General features: G+C 35.5%; 2 protein-coding genes and 2 long non-coding RNA genes across 4 annotated transcripts; 1 reads left to right on the forward strand and 3 right to left on the reverse strand.

Moving 5' to 3' along the window:
• LOC110866995 lies at positions 1 to 2,191 on the reverse strand. Its single transcript, XM_035975049.1, has 7 exons — positions 2,080 to 2,191; positions 1,752 to 1,790; positions 1,468 to 1,651; positions 1,239 to 1,301; positions 963 to 1,143; positions 532 to 798; positions 1 to 438 (listed from the first exon to the last, which is right to left on the reverse strand). Exons 1-7 carry the CDS (start codon positions 2,189 to 2,191, stop codon positions 127 to 129), a joined length of 1,158 nt encoding a protein of 385 aa, XP_035830942.1. The 3' UTR covers positions 1 to 126.
• Positions 2,192 to 5,324: 3,133 nt separating this feature from the next.
• LOC118480455 lies at positions 5,325 to 5,502 on the reverse strand. The gene is made up of 2 exons (XR_004862831.1): positions 5,455 to 5,502; positions 5,325 to 5,372 (listed from the first exon to the last, which is right to left on the reverse strand). It is a non-coding gene; the product is annotated as an uncharacterized LOC118480455 (long non-coding RNA).
• Positions 5,503 to 11,270: 5,768 nt separating this feature from the next.
• Positions 11,271 to 11,448, reverse strand: LOC118480456. Its single transcript, XR_004862832.1, has 2 exons — positions 11,401 to 11,448; positions 11,271 to 11,318 (listed from the first exon to the last, which is right to left on the reverse strand). It is a non-coding gene; the product is annotated as an uncharacterized LOC118480456 (long non-coding RNA).
• Positions 11,449 to 16,351: 4,903 nt separating this feature from the next.
• LOC118480281 lies at positions 16,352 to 22,711 on the forward strand. The gene is made up of 4 exons (XM_035975050.1): positions 16,352 to 16,363; positions 16,507 to 16,829; positions 16,920 to 16,962; positions 22,703 to 22,711. Exons 1-4 carry the CDS (start codon positions 16,352 to 16,354, stop codon positions 22,709 to 22,711), a joined length of 387 nt encoding a protein of 128 aa, XP_035830943.1.
• The last annotated feature ends 560 nt before the right edge of the window (positions 22,712 to 23,271 follow it).

Genomic DNA, 23,271 nt, shown 5'->3' on the forward strand with positions numbered 1-23,271 from the left:
TCAACGACAGACATTAATAGTTAGATACATATAGGCAACTAACAAAGTACGAGTTTAAATTGTTTAAGTTGTACACCATAGTCCCATCCACAAAAAAACATAACCTTTACCATACGGAGCAGCAACTTACACTGATAATGCAGCATCACGAACCTTTCCCTTCACCACATTCACATCACAGAGTAGTATGCGTGTAGCGAATTTTTTTCGGAGGGTAAGAATCTGTTTTTGCTTTTGTTTCCAGTTGCTACTAAAACCACATTCAAAGTGTTTACCAACGCCGTTAAAATTTTGCATGTGGTGCATAAGGAACACTGCACTATCCATTGGATGTGCACTTGTCGCCCAATGGATATCACACCTCTTAATCTTGGCTGGTGCAATTTTATCCTTTAACGGATGTTTGCAATGCTCCAAATAATTGTCCAGCATATGCTTCTGTTAAAAAAAAAAAACGATAAAATAATCAGTTTTTGTATGAGTTCTTTGTTTTTCATCCTAATGTTTTTATGGGAAAAGAAAATGACTAACCACTTTGTATGGTGTATCTTTTTTGTAGTAGTCTTGATGATCCCTAATGCCAGCTAAGGGTGTGCGATCAGGCTTGTGGTCTATGACGGTTATTTCACCGTTTTCCAGATCGAAAACAAGCATGTAATATTCATCATTCTCGAGGATTGGAAAGAAACCCATTTTGATCCCAATGAAATCATATGCGCCGCCTATGACCATCCTTTCGCCGAACGTTTGCATACGTTCATCATCATCACAAGTAGAATCCGTCAAAAGCCAGCTGTCCTGATTTTTTTCCAAAATAAGTTTTGTGTCAATAAGGTTGTGCAAGCCGCGAATCACCCATAATTCAAAAGATGCATTTAGATAGACATACTTACAACGTTCCGAAAGACTTAATAAATCCATAATCACAGTCAAAGATCAAGTAATACAGTATGAATACTTACTATCACAGTTGTGTTAAAATAAACCCGCGTTGGGCAGCCGTCGGTTCTGTCAAGTTCTTCATAATTCATCACATCTACCCAAGCATCAACTACATCAGAGCAGACCTTCACTTCCCCCCTCAAAGTGCGCATCAGCGTTTTTGTGAGTTCTAAGCCGTATATACTCTCGAAGATAACATCTCTGCGCAAGACAATGTTAGATATGTAGATTAGATTCTGGATATCAAGAAACTAGGCCTATTATGTTTTATGTATATATTTTATAGGTGAACTTACCCAGCAGATTGACCAAATTTTTTTGTTACCCCGCTAGACAAGGAGATGACCATTCCACGTGTCCTGTTTTGCGAAAAATCATATGCAGTTATACACTTAAAACATAATAGACTATTTAAAAAAAAAAAACATACTATTTGGAGCAAAAACATTCCATAATCTATCAGAGGACCAAAGTTTTGCATAATGTAACAAGTAATATTTTTAATATTTCTAATTTGAAACTTACACTGAGTACTTCACATCGAATAGGAAATCCCAAATACGCTGTTCTTCCGTTGTAATGTCTATTCCCATTTCGTCTTCATGGTCATCACGTGAGCCGGCGAACCTACCAACTGGTTTTCTTCGTCTTGATTCGAGTTCCTTTATCCAAGCATTACGTGTGATATCCTTTTCAGCCGTTCCCTTCCCTGATCAATTTTAGTTTTTGTTTGTTAGTTTTTAATAAAAAAATGCCAAGTTTATTATAATATTCGAAAGAAGTAAAAAAAAAAAACATGTAGAACTCACCTTCTTGATTTTTGTCATGCGTATCATCGACATCATCACCTGCAATTTTTTTTTCGTATTGATAAGTCGGGCTATCCGTTGTGTACAGAAATAACACATGTTCATTTTTTTGGGGGAATTATGAGTCACCTAATTCGGTGTCTTGTGTGAGCAGGTGAAAGGTAGGCGCGTCAAACAATCCTTGCATGTTTTGTGTTTCGTTGTTCTTGTCTTTTTATATTCATTCACATGTACACAGACACATACGTGTTAGTTTGTTTTGTGTGTGCTTTGGTTTTCTTGAATATTCTACAATTGAGACGGGTTATATATAAGATGTAAAACTTACTTGTTGTAGTTATCGTCTCTTGATCTTTTGCCTCAATTTCTTTGTTGCCTATGTCTCCACATGTAGCATTTTTTTTTGTAGTGGCATCTCTGCACCTTTCTCCATCTATCATCTCTGGTGTTTTGTCAGCCTTACCCCGATCTATTTATTTTAACGTGGCCACATACACACATGTTACGCTTAGTTTGCAATTTTAGGCCATACATTTGTTGGTTTACTACTTATAGTTAGTTAAACATTTTTTCATATGTAGGGGAATGTAACATTGATGTCATTATTTTTTTTTTTATATCTACAATTACTGCACGTGTATGTTGTCGTGTAGGAAAATTAAAGTGGAGTTTCTATTTCAAATAAAGAAATTAAAGTTAGCTTTTCCTCACACAACGGTTTTGTTAGGATTGTCATCACTAAAGTTACCTTTCGCTGACACATCATTCTTCATTTGCTTACCATCGCCATTCCCCTGATCATTGCCAGATGCTATATACGTTTAAAAAAAATAGTATCAGTTTATTATCACGCAAGACGTTTCTGTTAGGATTGTCATCAATAAAGTTACCTTTTGCCGACACATCATTCTTCATTCGGTTATCATCGCCATTCCCCCGATTATTGCGAGATGCTATATACGTTTAAAAAAAATAGTATCAGTTTATTATCACACAAGACGTTTTTGTTAGGATTGTCATCACTAAAGTTACCTTTTACCGACACATCATTCTTCATTCGCTTACCATCGCCATCCCCCCGATCATTGCCAGATGCTATATACGTTAAAAAAAAATAGTATCAGTTTATTATCACACAAGACGTATTTGTTAGGATTGTCATCACTAAAGTTACCTTTTGCCGACACATCATTCTTCATTCGCTTACCATTGCCATTCCCCCGATCATTGCCAGATGCTATATACATTTAAAAAAAATTGTATCAGTTTATTATCACACGTGCGTGTATTATACTTTTTTTTGCACCTTACCTTTTTTCAGTAAATTATCACTCGCTGCACTGCGTTTTTTATTTCGCACTTCCACATGATTCGGTTTATTCGAATCTGTCAATTCTCATTATTTTTGTGTTAGAAATGAATGGGCTTAAAGAGTCAGTATATGACCACGATACATTAAATGTACCCTAAGGTTTTGAACTACTATACATAGGCATTTCTAATGGCACTGTTATTTTTGTCGGGAAAATGTAATCAAAATGGAGCTACAAATACATATGAATACTTTTTTTCGTGTAAACGATTATTTGCAAATAAAAAAAGATAAATATTTTTTGTAAAAAAGGTCATACCATTGATCTTTGCCACTGCAGCCGCGTTTGGCACATCATCTTCAGGGTCTGCAGTTTAAAAAAAATATTAAAATTAGTAAGAGCTTGTAGAAAAAACTGAGTACATACTTCAATGAAGTGATACATATCCGTTTTCCCGTTGTACCTTCAGTGTAATCATTATCTGGTTTTTGGACCGTCTTGTTAAGAGACATGAGCACCCCAGCAATTTTTTCCCTTGGGGAATCAGGCCACAGCGATATCCTTGTTTTTTTTGAGTGTACAATTTTCTCAAATCGTTGTATCAATTTTTTAACTTGCTCGTTGGCTGGATTGGCATTGAACACTGCTTCCAATTTTTTTTGCACCGTAACTCTTTTCGCCTCCATCACGTCCAAATGTTTTTCTATCAATGCAATCTCATTCTACAAACAAAGTTATAAAATACATTTTTAACCGATTTTCGAAAGAACATAATTATTTTGTAATTGGTTGTAATTATTAATCTTACACTCAGAACTTCATCACTAGCATGTAAGTCTGTTTTTATTGGATCCCGTCTAACCACACCAACTTCATGCAAACCCTCTCCACCAAAGCCACCTCGTTTTATCTCAAACCGTTCTCTTTTTTTCAGTTCGTTTTTGCTCCAGAATACGATTGGGTATATCGTCCGGTCAACTGGAAATCCTGTGCATTTAACTCTGTCGACATATAGCAACTGTGTAACGGTGAAAAAAAAAAACAAGCGGTAAGATAACAAAAGAAATGTTGTATGCCTATATTGCTAGTAAGTTTTGTTAAACAGAACACTTACAGCCAAAAGTGTGAGTGGTCCAGAAAATGGAGATTCAGGATCACAACTCTTCCAACCATCTTTACATGATTTGATTTGTTGGATCAAATAGGCACACCAATTGATTTTACTAAAATCCGTTTCTCCTGTAAAAGTTTTCAAAATCCACTCTTTCATTCGCCCATTTTTGTTACACTCAACCATGATGGTCAAGAATAACATCAGGAAGTCCAGTCGGAAATGAAAACTGTTGGCTTCATCACTTGTGAGTATAGATCGTGCCAGGTTCGTTGATGACACAAATCGTTTATGATATCGTTTTCTCCATGCTTCAACAGCAACATCAAGCTTTGAAAATGTCCGTACTTTTTGCATGTCTATGCCCTTCTTAGGAATCCCTAGAAGGTCATGGATAGACTGAACATCAACATCTATTGACCCACATGGCAATTCAATAGCCATTTCTTCTGGGTTAAAGCGGTCCACAACATAGTGGGCAATTTTTAGAGGTATCCCACTGATGTTGAATGACAACATTTTTCCAAAACCCATCCTACGAACGTCTTCTTGTTGGTTCCTCGTTAGAGACTTGATGCATTTGAACAACTGCATAGGTGACGAACGTGTTTTTAATTTAGGCCACTTATGCGTCGTTTTTGCGTGTTTGCCACTTCGGGTTTCCACCCGATCATGTTTTACTTTTTTTGTTTTTTTAACAGCAATTGCATCCTGTTTTGGTAGAGCTGTATCTGCAGTCATATGTGAGTCACCATCTGCTGAAACTAAGATAGCAACTTTTGGTTAAGATTTACATATTTCATAAAGAAGGAAAGTAGTAGTGGGGTGTGTTTACGTACTTATTAGTTTCCTTTTGACATTTTTCTTTGGTTTGCTATCTTCACGCCATCGCTGAGCTGTAAATATACATTTTTTGGTAAATAATTAGCATTAAAGTACCTAAGCCAAGTATTCAAACATATATTCATTTTATTTAGACTTTCAAAGATCATGTCTAGCACAGTTTTGTACCTCCTCTTGTACGTGTTGCCGGCCCGTCCTGATCGCCCTTGCCTTACAAATGTTTTACGAAGTCATGTACACATAAATATTAGATTCAAGAAGAATGTAACCAAAGCTTCCATACATTAAAAATTGTACCTTTATTTTTTTTCTCAATGTTTTCCATCGGAGTGTCCAAGTCACTATCTGGTAAAACTGTGACACCATAGTTGTTTTATTATTTATATAAAGCATTACTATTAGACAATCGAAAGATAAAAAATGCTTTTTTACGTACTTATTAGCTTTCTCCTGCGTACCTTCTCCTCACAATGTGCATCCTTTACTACATTTTGTACAAGTTTTATATAGATCACGAACTGGTAACAACCTTTACCAAAATATTTATTAAAAAAAAAAGACTAGTTTTAAACCTTTTCTAGCCCCCCTTGTCCGCATTGATGGTCCGCATGTATTAGTATCTGGTGTCACTGTTTTTTAGAAAGTTTATGGAAATTAGACATAACATGACAAACAAACATGTAATGAATCAAAAGTAGTTACGTACATATTTGTTGCCTGTTTTTGCGCTTGTCAACCACCGGGGTATCACGAACCTTTTTAGCTGCATTTTTTTTATTTGTAGTCAACATCAATAAATACAAAATGGTTTTTAATCTGTAAGCATAATTGATCATAGTTTATCTAATTTATAAGCACCTGTGGTCATTTTTTTTTGTTGGATTTGTTTTGCTATTCTTAGATGTTACAACGGATTCTGCAAAAGTATGAGATAAAGACGCAGTCAATATATGGACCACATAACTTTTCTAACAGACACATATCACTAGTGGATAACAAATATAGGACTCCAATCAACAGTAGATCACTATGGCCCAGATCAGTTTATAGCAAGCAGAGTTTTGTTTCCTTAGAATGAACAAGTACACACTATCATATTTTTTTTCTCAATCAAAATTAACCCACAAACCACCCCCCCCACCCCCCACCCCAAATTGATCATGTGTTCATCCCGAAAAAGCCCTAATGTCACCCCTGTCATTAACAGAAAAACCATATGTATGAAGTAACCGAGCACTTTGAAAACTGTTTAATAGTTTATATTTCACACATCCCAGATCTGTATCTCTAAAAGAAAATTCATAACTACCTACATTTTTTCAACTTTCTTTTTGAACAAGTTAGATTATTTAAAACCAACAAAAACCCCTAATGGTACCTGTAATTAAGAAAAAACCCAAATGGGTATAAACCAATCCAGCATTTTCAAAAGTCTTAAAAAACCCTACAGGCCCAAACCATATAATCTCTGTTATAAAACACCCTAAATCTGAATAGCTAAAACAAAGTTGATGATTTTAGTCAACCAAGAGAGCGACGCACCTGAACCCCTCTCGTTTTTAGCCTGAATTTTTTCTTCCGGTGACCGTTGAAACTATACGGTGATTTTTTGAATATCTTCGTCGATGAAGTTATACCCTTGACGAATATGATGATAGAGAGCGACTCTCCGGTAAAGATGATGAGAGAGAGTGACTCTCCGGTGATTTTTGCGGTTAATTTGAGAGCGGTTGTTGAAGAGTATGAGAGAGTTATGTGAGTCTTGTAATAGTTTTGTGTTTTTTGAAATTGTAGAGTGATGTAGGGTATGAGAGAGTTAGGATTAGGAAGGTGTAATGATGAAGCTGTTTGATGTTTGATGTAAAGGTTCTTACACACAACACAGTCATGCAGAGTATACTAATTTTTTCCCATATTGCCCCTTTAGTACATAATTTATATTAAAAAATAGTGAGAAAAGGAATTCATATCTCACTAGTCACGAAAATGAATCTCAACCATCCATCAAGCTTAATCAATGGTGGTGGTTGGGTTTTCAGGGTTTAGTTAACTCAACCGGGTTTTCAATTTATCCTTGCCCTATATATATATATATATATATATATATATATATATATTCGTGGAAGGCTGTTATTTTTTAAGCTTTCTATGGCTACTATATTATTACTTTTTTTTCCTATTATTGTGTTTTGTGACTAGGCGACTAGCAACTCCTTATGCGCTTGTGACTTTGAATACTATGATGAAAATTTAGAGTAAATTACAAAAATCGTTCTTTATGTATGTTACTTATTGCAAACTGTGTACTTTATCTTCAATAATTACAGAAAACATACTCGATGTTTGCAAACTCTTACAAGTTATGTCCTTTAACCCTAACTCAGTTAATTTTTTTTTTGTTAAATTTGACCAAATGGACCCAACATAAGGGTATTTTGGTCATTTTACTCTCATGTGGGGTCCATTTGGTCAAATTTAACCACTAAAATACCATCATATGGGGTCTATTTGGCCAGATTTAACCATAAAAATTAACTGAGTTAGGGCTAAAAGACATAACTTACAAGGGTTTGCAAACATTAAGTACGTTTTCAGAAATTATTGAAGACAAAGGACACATTTTGCAATAAGTGACATACATAAAGGACGATTTTTGTAATTTACTCGAAAATTTAATACAAAGATCATTACATTTTCCAGTAGTTAGCCCAAAGACAATTACATAAATATGGTTAAGTATTGATATTAATTTTATTTTGTGATTAATGATTACATCATTAACAATATTAATAATATTACATTAAGTTAATGACAAAAATCGCCCCTGCGATTGCCTAACTTGCAAGTTTAGTTCCTGATTTGGCTTAAAACATCATTAGACAAGGGTTATTTAATATCCGTAAATGACCGTTTTACCGTTCTCAAACTCACTCCTATAGTCCTTAATGTGTACAGGTTGAAGAACCCAATTGGGACCATAAAGAAATTGACTAGAAACTTTATGTACAATAAGCATAAGTTCGAAAAGAGCAAAATGGTCATTTATAAGTATTTAGTATAGCAGCCCTTGACTCATGACGTTGGGGGGGGGGGGTGGCGCACCGGTGCAAAGCAAAACCTCAAAGTATGAAAATATGTTTAGTGTAATTAACCAGTTAAGCCAAATTCCAGATGAAACCTGCATGTTGGGAAACCACATTAGGAATAATTATCTAGGGTAAAGGTTTTGTACAAATAATCTTAACATACTAAACATACAAATTGAAGGAAAACTCAAAAAGACAAGGTGACATTTTTGTAATTATCAATAACTATTAAAGTTACTCTACAAATATACCTAAAAAACCTAACCCCCACCCCCCCCCCAAAAAAAAAAAAAAAAAAAAACCTAACAACCCCCCCCCCCCCCCCCACCCAAGCTCAAATGCTAAAAACTAACCCCCAAAAAACCTAAAAAAATAAAAAACACACACAAATTATTTTATTTTTTTAACATTTTTTATTAAAAAATCGCTACTTTTAGTAGCAGCAAATTTTTTTTTTATTTTTTTTGCTAACAAAATGTAGCGATTTTTTAATAAAAAATGTTAAAAAAAAATTGTGTTTTTCAGGTATTTTTGGTTGAGTTCACATTTGTATAATAACTTTGATAGTTTGTGGTAATTACAAAAATGTCACCTTGTCTTTTTGAGTTTTCTTTCAATTTGTATGTTTAGTATGTTAAGATTATTTGTATTTGATCTTTTGCCTAATTATCTAATCATCATTTATCATTTGGCACTCGTTTCATAAATAGGCGTAAACTGGTCATTTACAGTCGCGTATTTGTTAGGATTGTCATCACTAAAGTTACCTTTTGCCGACACATCATTCTTCATTCGCTTACCATTGCCATTCCCCCGATCATTGCCAGATGCTATATACATTTAAAAAAAATTGTATCAGTTTATTATCACACGTGCGTGTATTATACTTTTTTTTGCACCTTACCTTTTTTCAGTAAATTATCACTCGCTGCACTGCGTTTTTTATTTCGCACTTCCACATGATTCGGTTTATTCGAATCTGTCAATTCTCATTATTTTTGTGTTAGAAATGAATGGGCTTAAAGAGTCAGTATATGACCACGATACATTAAATGTACCCTAAGTTTTTGAACTACTATACATAGGCATTTCTAATGGCACTGTTATTTTTGTCGGGAAAATGTAATCAAAATGGAGCTACAAATACATATGAATACTTTTTTTCGTGTAAACGATTATTTGCAAATAAAAAAAGATAAATATTTTTTGTAAAAAAGGTCATACCATTGATCTTTGCCACTGCAGCCGCGTTTGGCACATCATCTTCAGGGTCTGCAGTTTAAAAAAAATATTAAAATTAGTAAGAGCTTGTAGAAAAAACTGAGTACATACTTCAATGAAGTGATACATATCCGTTTTCCCGTTGTACCTTCAGTGTAATCATTATCTGGTTTTTGGACCGTCTTGTTAAGAGACATGAGCACCCCAGCAATTTTTTCCCTTGGGGAATCAGGCCACAGCGATATCCTTGTTTTTTTTGAGTGTACAATTTTCTCAAATCGTTGTATCAATTTTTTAACTTGCTCGTTGGCTGGATTGGCATTGAACACTGCTTCCAATTTTTTTTTGCACCGTAACTCTTTTCGCCTCCATCACGTCCAAATGTTTTTCTATCAATGCAATCTCATTCTACAAACAAAGTTATAAAATACATTTTTAACCGATTTTCGAAAGAACATAATTATTTTGTAATTGGTTGTAATTATTAATCTTACACTCAGAACTTCATCACTAGCATGTAAGTCTGTTTTTATTGGATCCCGTCTAACCACACCAACTTCATGCAAACCCTCTCCACCAAAGCCACCTCGTTTTATCTCAAACCGTTCTCTTTTTTTCAGTTCGTTTTTGCTCCAGAATACGATTGGGTATATCGTCCGGTCAACTGGAAATCCTGTGCATTTAACTCTGTCGACATATAGCAACTGTGTAACGGTGAAAAAAAAAACAAGCGGTAAGATAACAAAAGAAATGTTGTATGCCTATATTGCTAGTAAGTTTTGTTAAACAGAACACTTACAGCCAAAAGTGTGAGTGGTCCAGAAAATGGAGATTCAGGATCACAACTCTTCCAACCATCTTTACATGATTTGATTTGTTGGATCAAATAGGCACACCAATTGATTTTACTAAAATCCGTTTCTCCTGTAAAAGTTTTCAAAATCCACTCTTTCATTCGCCCATTTTTGTTACACTCAACCATGATGGTCAAGAATAACATCAGGAAGTCCAGTCGGAAATGAAAACTGTTGGCTTCATCACTTGTGAGTATAGATCGTGCCAGGTTCGTTGATGACACAAATCGTTTATGATATCGTTTTCTCCATGCTTCAACAGCAACATCAAGCTTTGAAAATGTCCGTACTTTTTGCATGTCTATGCCCTTCTTAGGAATCCCTAGAAGGTCATGGATAGACTGAACATCAACATCTATTGACCCACATGGCAATTCAATAGCCATTTCTTCTGGGTTAAAGCGGTCCACAACATAGTGGGCAATTTTTAGAGGTATCCCACTGATGTTGAATGACAACATTTTTCCAAAACCCATCCTACGAACGTCTTCTTGTTGGTTCCTCGTTAGAGACTTGATGCATTTGAACAACTGCATAGGTGACGAACGTGTTTTTAATTTAGGCCACTTATGCGTCGTTTTTGCGTGTTTGCCACTTCGGGTTTCCACCCGATCATGTTTTACTTTTTTTGTTTTTTTAACAGCAATTGCATCCTGTTTTGGTAGAGCTGTATCTGCAGTCATATGTGAGTCACCATCTGCTGAAACTAAGATAGCAACTTTTGGTTAAGATTTACATATTTCATAAAGAAGGAAAGTAGTAGTGGGGTGTGTTTACGTACTTATTAGTTTCCTTTTGACATTTTTCTTTGGTTTGCTATCTTCACGCCATCGCTGAGCTGTAAATATACATTTTTTGGTAAATAATTAGCATTAAAGTACCTAAGCCAAGTATTCAAACATATATTCATTTTATTTAGACTTTCAAAGATCATGTCTAGCACAGTTTTGTACCTCCTCTTGTACGTGTTGCCGGCCCGTCCTGATCGCCCTTGCCTTACAAATGTTTTACGAAGTCATGTACACATAAATATTAGATTCAAGAAGAATGTAACCAAAGCTTCCATACATTAAAAATTGTACCTTTATTTTTTTTCTCAATGTTTTCCATCGGAGTGTCCAAGTCACTATCTGGTAAAACTGTGACACCATAGTTGTTTTATTATTTATATAAAGCATTACTATTAGACAATCGAAAGATAAAAAATGCTTTTTTACGTACTTATTAGCTTTCTCCTGCGTACCTTCTCCTCACAATGTGCATCCTTTACTACATTTTGTACAAGTTTTATATAGATCACGAACTGGTAACAACCTTTACCAAAATATTTATTAAAAAAAAAAGACTAGTTTTAAACCTTTTCTAGCCCCCCTTGTCCGCATTGATGGTCCGCATGTATTAGTATCTGGTGTCACTGTTTTTTAGAAAGTTTATGGAAATTAGACATAACATGACAAACAAACATGTAATGAATCAAAAGTAGTTACGTACATATTTGTTGCCTGTTTTTGCGCTTGTCAACCACCGGGGTATCACGAACCTTTTTAGCTGCATTTTTTTTATTTGTAGTCAACATCAATAAATACAAAATGGTTTTTAATCTGTAAGCATAATTGATCATAGTTTATCTAATTTATAAGCACCTGTGGTCATTTTTTTTGTTGGATTTGTTTTGCTATTCTTAGATGTTACAACGGATTCTGCAAAAGTATGAGATAAAGACGCAGTCAATATATGGACCACATAACTTTTCTAACAGACACATATCACTAGTGGATAACAAATATAGGACTCCAATCAACAGTAGATCACTATGGCCCAGATCAGTTTATAGCAAGCAGAGTTTTGTTTCCTTAGAATGAACAAGTACACACTATCATATTTTTTTTCTCAATCAAAATTAACCCACAAACCACCCCCCCACCCCCCCACCCCAAATTGATCATGTGTTCATCCCGAAAAAGCCCTAATGTCACCCCTGTCATTAACAGAAAAACCATATGTATGAAGTAACCGAGCACTTTGAAAACTGTTTAATAGTTTATATTTCACACATCCCAGATCTGTATCTCTAAAAGAAAATTCATAACTACCTACATTTTTTCAACTTTCTTTTTGAACAAGTTAGATTATTTAAAACCAACAAAAACCCCTAATGGTACCTGTAATTAAGAAAAAACCCAAATGGGTATAAACCAATCCAGCATTTTCAAAAGTCTTAAAAAACCCTACAGGCCCAAACCATATAATCTCTGTTATAAAACACCCTAAATCTGAATAGCTAAAACAAAGTTGATGATTTTAGTCAACCAAGAGAGCGACGCACCTGAACCCCTCTCGTTTTTAGCCTGAATTTTTTCTTCCGGTGACCGTTGAAACTATACGGTGATTTTTTGAATATCTTCGTCGATGAAGTTATACCCTTGACGAATATGATGATAGAGAGCGACTCTCCGGTAAAGATGATGAGAGAGAGTGACTCTCCGGTGATTTTTGCGGTTAATTTGAGAGCGGTTGTTGAAGAGTATGAGAGAGTTATGTGAGTCTTGTAATAGTTTTGTGTTTTTTGAAATTGTAGAGTGATGTAGGGTATGAGAGAGTTAGGATTAGGAAGGTGTAATGATGAAGCTGTTTGATGTTTGATGTAAAGGTTCTTACACACAACACAGTCATGCAGAGTATACTAATTTTTTCCCATATTGCCCCTTTAGTACATAATTTATATTAAAAAATAGTGAGAAAAGGAATTCATATCTCACTAGTCACGAAAATGAATCTCAACCATCCATCAAGCTTAATCAATGGTGGTGGTTGGGTTTTCAGGGTTTAGTTAACTCAACCGGGTTTTCAATTTATCCTTGCCCTATATATATATATATATATATATATATATATATATATATATATAAATATATAGAGGCCGGTTATCATACAAATGCTCTAATCTAACATTATGTACGCTACAACAACAACCGTACATCTCATTAAAAGCGCGTGTTTAAATAATTAAATGAATCAAAATAAAATTAGTAAAAGAAACCGCCAAGGTTAGAATCGTCCATAGCGAGAACAAAACCCCTGATTATTAGCACACAATAACTCAAAATCATACCGTAAACCCAAAATCAAAAGCATTCTCCTTCTCCAAAACATCACCTGCTACTCTCCATTGCGATTTCAACTACGATTCCATGAATATTGAGAAAAGAAGCAAAGCAAACAACGACAGACCACAATCGAAGAAGATGAATCCAGGTATCAATTTACATTTGCGATTTAAAGTGTAATATACAGGTGCTTTAAAATAAAATGCGATTTTGTTTGTTTATTAACGTTTTAACTAAACATATAAGTTTTATAACATTATATATTGATAACAACATCAATTTTGCTAGGGTTTGTTACTGGTATATTTATTTGTTAGGTTTTGAATTTTTTATGCAGTTGTCTTAATGATACTGATGGATGTGCGATATCATATAGGGTTTTGTTGTGCTTTTTTTGATATTTGCGATTTCATATGATAAAAGCTGGTATGTAGAAGGTTTTTTGTTTTAGGTTAAATTAGATTTGCGAATTGATATAAATGCAAATGCGATTTTATATCAGAAGTTAGTTGTATTGTTTTTTTGTTTTAGGTTAAATTAGATTTGCGAATTGATATAAATGCAAATGCGATTTTATATCAGAAGTTAGTTGTATTGTTTAGGTAATGCTTATGTAACAAATGCGAAATCATAACACTTAAAAGCAAAATTGATAAAATAAAACGTGCGAATTGATATCTAACACATGCGAACTGATGACTTGTTGTGCATGATTAGCTGACAAATGCGATTTTGTAAGTGTTTTTTAACTATAGCTTGAGATTTTGTAGAAATAGAATCTGATGAAGACTTTGAAGGACCAATATCAAGTCTGATAAAAATTAAAAAGCATAGAAAGAGATTGGTGATTCAAGAAAGTTCAGAAGATGATGAATTTGTTAAACCACCCAAAAAAAAGAAAAAGCATGAGAAGAAGGAAGATAAAAAAAATCAAAGATAGTCACAAAAAAACATTCAAAGAAGGGGCAACAACCAAAAACAGAACACAGAGAGTTTTTCAAATACAGCAATGAAGCAATACTGCTGCGATGCCAACCTAACTCATATATGGATACTGTTAGAAGATTTTCAAAGAAACAGATAGATGATGTTAGGGATATGGGGTTTGGAGCTATTCTTGATATCAATATCAACCATATTTCGACAAGATTGGCGTATTGGCTAGTGAGAAACTTTGATGAAAAGTTGGATAAGCTAAACGTAGGAAACCACCAAATCAAAATAACATCGAACACAGTATATGAGGTATTTGGATTACCAAAAGGTCCAAAGAAGGTTGAAATAATAGCCGATAAGAGGAAAGTCAAAAAGCAAGACAAAATTGAAAAAAGTCAAGAACCGGGAAATGCGGTCCGGGATACATTCATCCGCCAGTGGGGACAAAACGCGAGACTTACCCATGGCTTAATAGCAAATACAATGGAAAACCAAAGAGACGGAGGGCATCTATTTAAATTAAATTTCCTTGTATACTGGATGACTTTCTTAGCAGAAATTACAAACGCAACACTTGCAAATGATAGATGTTTGCTCGGTGTAGAAGATGTTGAGGAAATAAAAAATCTAGATTGGTGCTCATATCTACTAGAAACCTTGCGCCGGACACGAGCGGGCTGGAAGAACTATAAGATACAGTTCGTAGGACCTGTTGCCTTTCTTACGGTATACATTACTACATTTAATAACACATTTAAAAATACTAGTTTGTTCTTTTATATAATTAATTGATCTTGCGATTTATACAGCTTTTGTACACGCATGAATACAACAAAAAGCTTAACCTGTTTGAGAAAGCCATGGAGATGCCGGTTATTCGTTATATAACATCTTCAGAGATTGATAAAGTCGAAGAAACATATTTCGGATAACGGACCTCTATGGATATCAAGTGAGAGTGAAGAAGAAGAAGAAAGTGAAGAAGAAAATGAAGAAGAAATTGAAGAAGAAAATGAAGAAAACAAGGAAGAAGAAGAGGGTCCTCTGGATGATGATTATACACTACGACCACCGGTTGACACGACAATAAGCTACAAAAGAAGGACTGCGCGCGCAGTACAAAACGAAGAAACCGGGGCAGAGCCAAAAGATAACGAGAACATCGATGATTTCATGAATTTCAGTTTTGAAATAAATGAAATGTCTCAGATGAACATTGACTTTGAAGTTGGAACGCAGACGCAGAAAATGATGGATTATTGCAACACTCCTGCTCCACTTTCACCGTCAGTAATCTATGACACGGCCACGAACAACAACTAGAGGCTTCAAGAGCAGCCAAAAAGGTAAGTGTAAAAAAATATTAAATTAACTTATTTAACTTAATTAATTATATTTAACTTCTATGTTCATATTACAGAATCTGTTGAAAAAGATGAAAGCGAATGTCAAAAAATACCTTAAAATGGTTCGAGAAGTTCAAGAGATGAACAACTTAGTGTCAGAGGCAAAAACTAAGTGTTTTTGGGATGTTGAGGTTATGAATGCTTGTAAGGAGTGGGATCAGACGCTTAAGAGTAATCCCATTTGTCTGCCACCTGAACCGGTTCAAGAGGATGAACCTGCAGCCTCTCCTGTTCATCAAGAACCTGAAAACCCAACTTCTGAGGTTCATCATGAAGTTGATACAAACAAAGAAGGTAGAGAGGATGAAGAAGCACAAAAAGTAATATCCAGTGTTTTGGTACAATTGGCATCAGAAGGTAACACATGCGAACTCATATATTAACACATGCGATATAATGTAAAAATTCACTAAAAATTATGCATTTGCGAAACCTATAAAAAACACATGCGATACTATGAAAAACATTTCAGATTTGGTTTCGCGCACAATGTCATGTATACTCCTGCGATTTTGATTATGCTGTATTAAATAAAATAATTTGGATCTATAGGTACACTGCAACCAGATGATGGAGGAGTCACAGACACCCTCATTGCAAATATTCAAACAGTGGAGCCGGGTGTATATGCTTACCAAACAACTGCCAATGGTAATAAAAACCCTTTATTTTTTGAGAAAAATTAAACATCATGAATTATTGTATATCTTAAATTACTCTGGCATGCAGAAACTGGTGAAAATGAAACTGTTGACGAAGAGACAGTGAACTTGGCAGAATCTACACAAAAGGTCCAGGAAGAAGTGCTGGAAAAAGACCTCCCACAACTCGATACGGACGTTGAAGTTGAAAAGGAAATGGAACCTGAATGCCCTTAGGTAACTGCTGAAGAACTGCATTCAGTTGAGTTGGTTTTGAGCGTAGGGCCAACATTGGAAGAAGATAAAGGGAAAAAACAAACTAGGGGGAGAAAAAACACAAAGCCAAAGCAAGTTCCAAAACAAGTCATACCAAAAGGTTTAAACGAACTGCTTTACAAGACAATAGAACAAGCAAGAATAAGAGGTGAAAAAAGATGTGCAGAACTTGGAGACAAATTTTGCTCACCTTACTGCAATAGAGTGGTGAACATGCATGAAGCACTCTTGACCCAAGAATTGAGTGTGATCCGCTTCACATTTGCTACCTTTGCAGACTTGCAGTAAGTATCAAAAAAATATATCAAACAAACAAGAATATAATAAAAATATACACAAAACAACAACTAATTATTTGTTTTTATGACTGGCAGAGAAGAGTTTTACCGATCAAAAACTGAGGTTGCAACATTCAATGTCACACCCTGGCTTTGCGGAAGCGTGGTTAATTTGGTGTGACTTCTTAATACCATAGCTTAATCATAACCAAGCTATATGAATTAAAAACATGCAAGATCATCCATTAAGTTTTTAAAAAAACCAAATACAATACCATAACATTGTTCAACAAGCAAACAAAACATAAATATGGTTTAAAGACTGTGACTTGTCCAGGAAAGAGTCACATTCCCTAAACCCCGGATGACCTCGGAAACTAGTGCAGCGGGAAGACGTGCCATACCGTGCCAGATCTTTTAATTCCCTGAAATACATGTAAGTTGAAAAATCAACAATAATGTTGAGCGAGTTCATGTGTAAGTGAGTAAATAAACCTTTGTATTTATCAAAATCCTGGTAGGTAGCAAATAAGGAAAAAGAGATCACCAACGGTTTGCAAGGCCATTGATATGTGTCAAGTGCAAGTAGGAAGACTCAACCCTTGCGATTTTGCGTCGGGGCACAAAGTCACCCCGAGGTCCGTTATGCTGGACCTGGGGTTGGGCTCGCTACACCCAGATAGATCTACCGCTTACGTCCCTCGGTCCTACAATGAGGATTAATGGCCTCCATTTCCCGCCTACCCACTCACATGATCTAAGTAGTAACCCTCCTTACGCTAACCATACCATGTAAAAAGTACTCATAATCATAGTAACATGTATTTCACCCCCGCAGTTTAGAAAACTGAAAACAGTTAAGAGAAAAGGGGGACATGAACTCACTGTCGGTGCGTCTCTACCAAGTACTCCAAATCAGTCAGCTGTGCAACGACCTACATGTGCTAATTCTATTAGTCGGACGGCCGTGCCTTAGCTTTATAGTTTAAGTTTTTGGGAAATAGTTAGACAACTATTTCGGGTTTACTTTTCGTATGTACTTGGTAGTTAATCTCCTTCCCAAGGATGGGGGATTTAATACATGTGCGTTCGAATTATATCATTAAGTCTCACTTAATATATTTTTATTTCTAATTCCAAAATATAAATATTTTTCTCAAAAATATTATATTTCCATTTCACATAATTTTCCCCAAAAATAATACGTCGATAAAATACGCGTTCATGAATATTTCCGTATAATGCGTAAGTTACGTTTTATCATTCGTGTGGTAATAGTAATTACCGGTGTAACTTATATAATCATCGTAGAGGCGTTCGTATTATTTTGGATCTGTTAACGTTCGTAAATATTATTTTTACTCTAAAAATAATATTTATGTATTTTCACAAAATAATCACAAACAGCGTGGTGAAAATATATTTACTAAACATATATTTATCACGTTTAGTTTTGTGAAAATCCCACCTCCGAATATTTGTAAATAAAGTCATGGCGAAATATATTTTGAAAACATGTCAAAAATAATTCTAACGCTTGTAGTGTAAATATTTCTAAGTGTTAGGTTTTTAGAAAAATTTCGCCAGAGTTTCCTCTGTAACTGGAGGTGACCACGCTTTCAAGCGTATCATTTTCTTTTACAAAATCAATTTCAACAACCTCTTTAATCAATCAAACAATTTCCGACACATCAAACTAGTCGACAAGTATGTAAATCGCATAATCGCATGAACTTGTATTTTTTCCGAAAACTATAGTGTAAATCCCATTATATTTTGTGGATCTTTATATAAAGTAGATCGATCTCGTAAAAACCTCGTTTTTAAAGTAAATCCATCTTTACAACTTCTCGTCATCTTTTACAAGGTTTGTTATTTTGTCGAACCTTTCATTTCACAAGTGTTTACACACTTGTGGTTTATAAAAATCATACTTGTTAGTGTAAGATCAATCTTTTAGAAAACATGATTTCTTTGATATGTGGTTCTTTGAAAATACCATTTGTACATACGTAGATCCGCTAGTTTCAAACACTATTTTACAAGTAAAAATACTTTTACACAAGTTCATGTTTCTCGTGTGGTAGAGTTTCACCTTTTAACCCTTGTCTCATTCAAAACAAGCTTATGTCATGATCCATGATCTTAACCAAACCGGGTTAAATGGTGATCCGAGCTACCACAACGTAGATCGGGTCTAGGTAACCACAAATTTCAGTTACTACAACTTTTACACAACTTATATGCTTTTAACCAACAATACTTGTAATTTTAGTAGACTTTAATGCTTCAAAATGCAAGATTCCGAGTTTTAATCATCATATATCTTATTAACCACCTTAGATTAGTTCGAGTACGAGTTTTAAGCATTATACCTCTAGCTCGAGGCTAGGGAAGAATCTATGCGAAAAAGAGGTGGATAAAAGCTAGGTAGAGAGGTCCTTCATCTTCCGCCTGCTCCAAGACTCCTAATGCGTGACCCGTAACACTTGAACAACCTTGGAATGTGGAGATCAAGAGCCGAAAATGGGTGTAGAGGGGGAGGGGTGTTCGGCCGTGAGCTAGAGCAAGGGAAAGAGAGAGAGTTTTGTTCTTGTGGTTTTGTGTGAATGAACTCTTGTGCCATCCAAACTTACTTATAGACAAACTTAACATGTTTATCCAAAGGTTATGATGTCTTCAAGATATTAGGCACTAATATTATTTTAATCAAGCAAAGGACAAGGGTGTCCCCTCTAGTTTGGGGCCGGTTACAATGGGGGGGGGTACTAGTTCATTTCCAACTAGTTAGTTGGTGATTAGTTAAGTTAACTAGGTTAGATTTAGGGACTAACTTGGTTAGTCACATGTTGTGCTTTATAGCGGGTGTTAGGGTGTTCAGGGACCCTAACTGGCTCAGAAAAAGACCAATAATGTTAATGTCAAAATTTTCATGTTCCGGGTATAGTCCGGTTGTTCAGTTGGATAGTAATCCGTTAAAGCGCTTAATAAAGTTTTTAAGTGTCGTAAATAACATTTTTAGTGACACAACTTATTCCTGGAGACGCAGTTCTACAACCCTTGTATCCCTACACTCACTATGGGTGTAGTAAAATATTTCTGGCTCATACAGGCCTTAGAGGCAGTATCTGCCTGATGCTGGCTTTATCAGCATGTTCAATAGGTTATCCGTTCATGGTGCTACTGTGCCTTTGTGCATCATGTTTGTCACTAGAGTTCAGTATGTAAATAATGTAGTGACAGCAAATAGAGTATGATGCAGGAATATACAAGTATCAGAAATCAAGTAGCAGTTCATCAGTAATTTCAAGTAAGCACAGTAATTAAGCAGCAATTAATTATTAATTAAATCGTACGGATACCTGGTTTAGTGAGGGTTATCACATTCTAAGCTGTGTTTGAAAGCTTCTTCAGGGAACAATACGTAGCATCGAACGGGATAGATGCATTTGTAGATATTCTAAACCTTGAAGAGAAGAAAAGGGATAGAAAATCATCACCACACAGATTCTTCTTGTTTTCCACAATGATGGTATGTTTTCATGTACATTTTGTCATTTGAAATTCTAAAAGGTAAATGCATACTAAATGATTTCGCAAACTATTTATATCTAAATCGCATGTATTATGGCAGAATTTTTGCTATTGAAACATTTTCATACTGTTTTTAATTTCGCATGTGTTGTATATACTATTCGCATGTGAAAAAAATCAAAAGTTTGCCTTTCTCTTTCTGTTGTAATTTCGCATTTGGTACATACACTATTCGCATTTGGTACATTGTTTTCATGGATTTGACTCTTGTTACATAACATACAGCCGGATATCTTTTATGTCACACCCCGATTTCCACGTGTCTCACCGGTGGGCCCGGTGGGGGATTACCGTGACGATGTTGGCAACAATATAGTCAAACCACACAATTATATAATGCACAGCGGAAGCTTAAGATAAATATATAAACTTCAACCTCTGGTTGTAATATCAAATGTATTACAGAAGTTGAATATATCCACAGCGGATCAAAAAGTAATAAATATTGTTCATTCAGATGCAACATCGAATTTGCGAGACTATGTACGATGCTTAGGACGCCTATACCAGCCCATTACGTATAGTACCTGCATCTAATCTTTTTGGGGAAAAATACGTCAGTTTACACTGGTAAATACATTCAACTGACACATTTAAAAATGTTTATTAAAATTGATTTGAATGCACAAGGCACAAACTCTTTTATAACTTGGGAAAATTATAATAAAATCTTGTGAACGTTTTACATGTTCTTTTATGCGTTCAGTAGCCCGGGTCGTGCCGGGTTAAAGATTTATAGACACACCACATTGCGTAAATCCGTAGTATAAAAACCAACGGCTACGTCTTTTAATTTAATGTCGACACTATATACCGGGTGTACGCCTACACCGGGATGTCGATGGTCGTGGCCATTTCGTAAAATGATGCCAAGGATATCCGGGACAACGGTCATTAAACCCCCCCAAAGGCTTATAAGAAACAAAACTGTTTAAATGAGCCGATCATATTATTTAATTAACCACCTAAGCGATGGAAGAATATAATGCTCAATCAAGCGGTATTAATATACCGTAACCCAAGCCCATATAGGGGAAATAAGTTAAAGTATTTACCTTTGCAAGTATATTTCCTTAATTTGGATTAAATCACCGATAGCTTTTACTGGGGCTCCTAATCTGGAGCGAAGGTTTTAATTAACCTCTTAGAATCCTAACGAGTCGTTATAATGGCCGTAGCCTAGACCGGTTGGTTCCGATATATATAGATATGGTTTAATCGCGCGAAAAGGCGAAAACCGAGAACGGAGTGTGATTCTGACCCAACAAGTTCAGAGACTTGTTTTATATGGGTTAATGGTTCACACTCTGGATTTTGGGGTTCAAATAATATAATTTGACCCGTATCGGCTAATTTATGAAAACTAGTTTCATAAGCCGAACCGTGCGCGCAATAGGCGAAACGGTTAACCATGAGGGTCGTATGCTTATTTCCTAAGTCAATATGCCTTAAATGGGTTGTGGTATCAGTAGGATACCTTCCGTGACGCCCGTAACGAGTTTAAGTTGATATTATGCCCCGTAGGGGCTTTTCGGTCATTTTAAAGACTTTTAAAGAGCTTTTCGAGTTCTACAGGAAATCTGAGTTTCCCGACAGCTTATAAAGCTTAAAATACTTTATTTATTATTTAAAATCAGTAGCAACTGGAATCGGGTCAAAAGACCTTGTAGAACTCATGTTTTGGCCGAAAAGGGCATATTCGGTATTTACCGAACCGTAGCCATAACCGCAGGTTATGAGCGAGGTAAAAATTATTAAAAATCTTTAAAATTCCCAAAATATTATTTTAATACAGTGGGTAAAAGTTTTGGTGACGAAATCTTGGTTTAGATAGGTGTTATGCTAATTGCGCCGTTAATTACTAAAGTTTACTTTAAATGCGCCATTTAGCATAACTCTCATTCTAGACCTCGGATTGACGTGAAACTTTAAGGACATGCTTATAATTTAATAAGCAAGGTTCTGGTCCGTTCACGTGTCCGAAATACTCGTTTTAATTTAAAAAGGCCGTTACGGTCAACTTTTAGGCGAATGACGGAAATGCGCAAAAGACTCGGATAACTCATGAACCGATCACAGAGGTTTATACCAACATGTGACCTGGTCCTAATAGAGTCCTAAGGTATATCTATACCTCACTAAAACGGGTCAGAACTGAAGTCAAAGCAAAAGTCAAACTTTTGCGACATTCGGCTCCGAACCGGTTCAATATAGCAAATGGTCGATTCAAACGAGCGCAAACAAGTTTATATACTTATTATCATGTTTTATGAGCGTCTAAACAGGTTTCATAGTATGTACGTCACAGATTATGCATAAATCGCTAAAATAGTTTTCTGTTGACTTTTTAACCGCACGTTTGACTCGATATTTGACATAGTTAGAGTGGTGATCAGGGGGAACCCTTTTAGGGGTTTATTACCCTCATTGATACCAACTTATAACCACCTTTGATTCGTCATAAGACAGAACCATCATGGATTTAATTTAAAGTCAAACCGTATTTACGACGGTTTGTTTTCTAGCTATTTACTAAGCATAAACTAAATTATAAATGATCTAGGCAACTTACAGAAGTTGAGAGCTGATTATAGAGCAGAGAAGAGGACTTGAGGGCTCTTGCAATGACCAGAGATGTGTGTTTTTGGTGTTGTGAATGTTATGTGCATAATGTGGCTATTTATAGCCAATGCCAAGCATCTATGATCATTACAAACACCTACAACAGTCCAGAGATGATGGGTAGGTGTCCCAGAGGGCTATGGGTCGAGTAGGGGGCGCCCATGCCTCATTTATTGGAGATTGATCGTTCATAATGCTCAAAAGTCAAGAAAACACCAACTTTCTGCATCTG

The sequence above is a fragment of the Helianthus annuus genome, chromosome 7 (assembly GCF_002127325.2).
Source record: "Helianthus annuus cultivar XRQ/B chromosome 7, HanXRQr2.0-SUNRISE, whole genome shotgun sequence".
Classification (NCBI taxonomy): domain Eukaryota; kingdom Viridiplantae; phylum Streptophyta; class Magnoliopsida; order Asterales; family Asteraceae; genus Helianthus; species Helianthus annuus.

What these genes read in the sequence shown, in the direction of transcription:
- LOC110866995 (XM_035975049.1), bottom strand. Translation starts at nt 2,191, where the DNA reads ATGATAGATGGAGAAAGGTGCAGAGATGCCACTACAAAAAAAAATGCT. An exon ending in GCATGACAAAAATCAAGAAG is followed by an intron (nt 1,652 to 1,751) that starts GTGAGTTCTACA and finishes AAAATTGATCAG; the next exon opens with GGAAGGGAACGGCTGAAAAG. An exon ending in TTCGATGTGAAGTACTCAGT is followed by an intron (nt 1,302 to 1,467) that starts GTAAGTTTCAAA and finishes TTCGCAAAACAG; the next exon opens with GACACGTGGAATGGTCATCT.
- LOC118480281 (XM_035975050.1), top strand. An exon ending in GCTACCTTTGCAGACTTGCA is followed by an intron (nt 16,830 to 16,919) that starts GTAAGTATCAAA and finishes TATGACTGGCAG; the next exon opens with AGAAGAGTTTTACCGATCAA.